At 37.7% G+C, this 3,677-nt stretch overlaps 1 protein-coding gene across 1 annotated transcript; it reads left to right on the top strand.

Moving 5' to 3' along the window:
• Window positions 1-4: 4 nt before the first annotated feature.
• On the top strand, window positions 5-3,653 carry LOC116379784 (myosin heavy chain, fast skeletal muscle-like; the record flags this gene model as incomplete). The annotated part of the gene is made up of 12 exons (XM_031841749.1): window positions 5-211; window positions 287-430; window positions 528-684; window positions 778-805; window positions 894-996; window positions 1,089-1,181; window positions 1,272-1,335; window positions 1,417-1,515; window positions 1,604-1,707; window positions 1,828-1,966; window positions 2,064-2,182; window positions 3,504-3,653. Coding segments are annotated over exons 1-12 (1,407 nt in total), but the record flags the coding sequence as incomplete, so codon positions are not given.
• Between the last annotated feature and the right edge of the window lie 24 nt (window positions 3,654-3,677).

The following is a 3,677-nucleotide window of genomic DNA, read 5'->3' as shown; positions in this document are numbered from 1 at the left end:
CACCATGAGTACAGACGCGGAGATGGCCACGTATGGCAAAGCTGCCGCTTACCTACGTAAGCCAGAGAGGGAGAGAATAGAGGCTCAAGCCGCACCATTTGATGCCAAGAGTGCCTGCTACGTGGTCGATGTCAAGGAGCTGTACTTGAAGGCAACAATCATCAAGAAAGATGGTGCCAAAGTCACAGTCAAAGTCCTGGATACTCAGGAGGTTGGTATCATAAAGTCAGAGCCAACTGGGAATTCAATATGATCAGTTCTCATTGTGACAAATGTCATGTTTCAGGAGAAGACAGTTAAAGAAGATGACGTCACTCCAATGAATCCTCCCAAGTATGACAAGATTGAGGACATGGCCATGATGACCCATCTCAATGAAGCTGCTGTGCTGTATAACCTCAAAGAGCGTTATGCAGCATGGATGATCTACGTAAGACAATCTATCTAAGGAGAACGAGAACTATTGAAAATGACTTTACTTTTAGGAAACATAATATTAACTGTTGAATCTCTATGATAACTTTCAGACCTACTCTGGACTGTTCTGTGCCACTGTGAACCCCTACAAGTGGCTCCCAGTGTACGATGGTGAATGTGTAGCTGCCTATAGAGGCAAGAAGCGTATGGAGGCTCCACCCCACATCTTCTCTGTCTCTGACAACGCTTATCAGTTCATGCTTACTGGTAAGTCATTATCACAACAATGTAGAGGATATCACTGTATGAGGTTTCTGTTGCAGTGAAACATAGTTCATTCTTTTGTTTCTTATTTAACAGATAGGGAGAACCAGTCAGTCTTGATCACGTAAGTTTGGTTCATTTACAATTGTTGACTTTGTTGAAGATAGTCAAATATCTTGATCAAATTCTTATAAGTCTGTGTCTATGCCTAGTGGAGAATCTGGTGCTGGAAAGACTGTGAACACCAAGCGTGTCATCCAGTACTTTGCAACAATCTCAGTTGGTGGAGAAGGGAAGAAGAGAGACACATCAAAGGTATGTTCTTGATGATTACAATTCAGGGTTCTTTACCAATGGAACATTTTCCAAAGTCATTTTTTGATATCACTTCTAATACTGGATTATAGGGGTCACTGGAGGATCAGATTATTGCAGCCAATCCCCTGCTGGAGGCCTACGGTAATGCCAAAACTGTGAGGAATGACAACTCTTCTCGCTTTGTAAGTATGAAAAAATTTCTACACATGTGAGAGGCCTTGTAACTGATTGTCCATGTAGAGGGACATTAAGAATCTCTTTGTTCCAAACAGGGTAAATTCATCAGAATCCATTTCCACGCATCTGGCAAACTGGCTAGTGCTGATATTGAGACATGTAAGTAATAATACTCCTTGTACATACAATTGACTGAAATTGAGAATTGGCCTAGCTGTGACTTATAAACAATATTTGTAGATCTGCTGGAGAAGTCTAGAGTGACATTCCAGCTTCCCGCTGAAAGAGGCTACCACATCTTCTTCCAGATGATGACCGGCCACAAACCTGAGCTGCTTGGTAAACAGATTGAGATGTTGCAACATTTCACCTACTGTTTTCATATGATACTAAATTATTGACATTTTCAACCTTTTTTGATGACCAGATTTGGCACTCATCACAACCAACCCCTACGACTTCCCCATGTGCAGCATGGGTCAGATCGCTGTGGCCAGCATTGATGACAAAGTTGAGCTGGAAGCCACTGATGTGAGTGATCTTCACTTCAAACTCTTGAAATATATTTAGTGCAATACATGCAAAACTGCTCTTTTAACTGCATTTTCTAAAGTGATTATGTTTTGTGTGGACACATCTTTTGAATTTTAGAATGCTATTGATATCCTGGGCTTCACAAATGATGAGAAGATGAGCATCTACAAGATGACTGGTGCAGTGATCCACCATGGTAACATGAAGTTCAAGCAAAAACAGCGTGAGGAGCAGGCTGAGCCTGATGGCACAGAGGGTGAGTAGCTTGGGAACAACAGTATTAAGATAAATAGAGTTCCTAATCACACTGGTTTCTGTTCATATCATGATGGAAATCACTGAATTATTTTCAGAGGCTGACAAGGTTGCTTACTTGCTGGGTCTGAACTCCGCTGACATGCTGAAAGCTCTGTGCTATCCCAGAGTGAAGGTCGGAAATGAGTATGTCACCAAGGGACAGACTGTACTTCAGGTAAACATGAATTATCCATATTCAATATCCTACTATTTGAAAAAAGATTAGTTATATTAGTTCTACTAAAATAATGTATTACAGGGTTCACTCGATACAATAAAAGCCATGTAAATGTACAATGTTACTACTTAAAGTTTTATCTATTGAATGCTGAATCTAGAGGGGGGGGTCCTGTATCGATGTGAGGGTCCCTACAGAGGATGTCATATGTGTACAAATTGTAAAGCCCTCCGAGGCAAGTTTGTGATTGTAGGCTATAAAAAATGAATTGAATTGAATGCATGTTTTTCATTTAGGATTTTTTTTGTGTCATATATCTCATTAGAATGACTATATAACAGGGGTCTCAAACTCAAGGCCCGCAGGCCGAATCCGGCCCGCCACGTCATTTTATGTGGCCCGCGAATCCGCCAGAAAAAAAGAAAAAGTAAAAAAAAAAAAATAATAATAATAATTTATTAAAAGTTAGACTTGATAATAAAAATATCCCCATAGTCCAAATTATGAGATAGAAAGTCATAATTCTGAGATAGAAAGCCAAGATTATGATAGAAAGTCAAAATTATGATAGAAAGTCAATTATGACAGAAAGTCAAAATTATGAGCTGGAAAGTCGAAGTTATGAGATAGAAAGTCATAATTATTACACACAGTCATAGAAGCAGCTCTTTGGCTGGTTAATGTACATGTGACATCGAAATGTATTGTGTGTACATGGAAGACTACTTTAAACATGTCTTTACAACACATGAAATACTTCATGTGGGATTGTGCAAACGCACCCTTGACAGGATTTTAAGCTTTGAACAAAGTTATTGTAATAACTTGTGTTTGATATTTGTCTTTGCTATTTTCTTTAATAGTTTGATCCTTGATAGAGTAATGTGGGTTTCCTAACCCTAAATTAAAAGGATTTAAGTTATAATAACAGAAATGTGCTTAAATATTTAATTTAAAAAAAAAGAAATTTTAATTTAATTTTAATTTAATTTTAATTTAATTTTAATTTAATTTTAATTTTAATAAAATTTTAATTGAAAAATATAAAAAATATATTTTTACATTTATATAACTGCATGTACAATATTTTTACACTTGAATAAACAATAATCAAATGCAGAGACAGTTATTTACCAATATGTTAGGAGTAGTTACATTTACACAGTCTTACATTTACAACCGGCCCTTTGAGGGCGACCGTGATGCTGATGTGGCCCAGAGTGAAGATGAGTTTGAGACCCCTGCTATACAAGAACACCAATAATCTATTATTTTACAAAACGGTTAATTTATCAAATCACCTCATTATTTCATTCAGGTGGGTAACTCAGTGCCTGCCCTGGCCAAGTCTATCTATGAGAAGATGTTCTTGTGGATGGTCATCCGTATCAACCAGATGTTGGACACTAAACAAGCAAGGCAGTACTACATTGGTGTCCTGGATATCGCTGGGTTTGAAATCTTTGACGTAAGCTTAAATTCCAAAAATTCA

Source organism: Anarrhichthys ocellatus, unplaced genomic scaffold (assembly GCF_004355925.1).
Source record: "Anarrhichthys ocellatus isolate YVR2014 unplaced genomic scaffold, GSC_Weel_1.0 scaffold5192, whole genome shotgun sequence".
NCBI classification, from domain to species: Eukaryota; Metazoa; Chordata; class Actinopteri; order Perciformes; family Anarhichadidae; genus Anarrhichthys; species Anarrhichthys ocellatus.
This window is presented reverse-complemented; position numbering and strand designations above follow the sequence as displayed.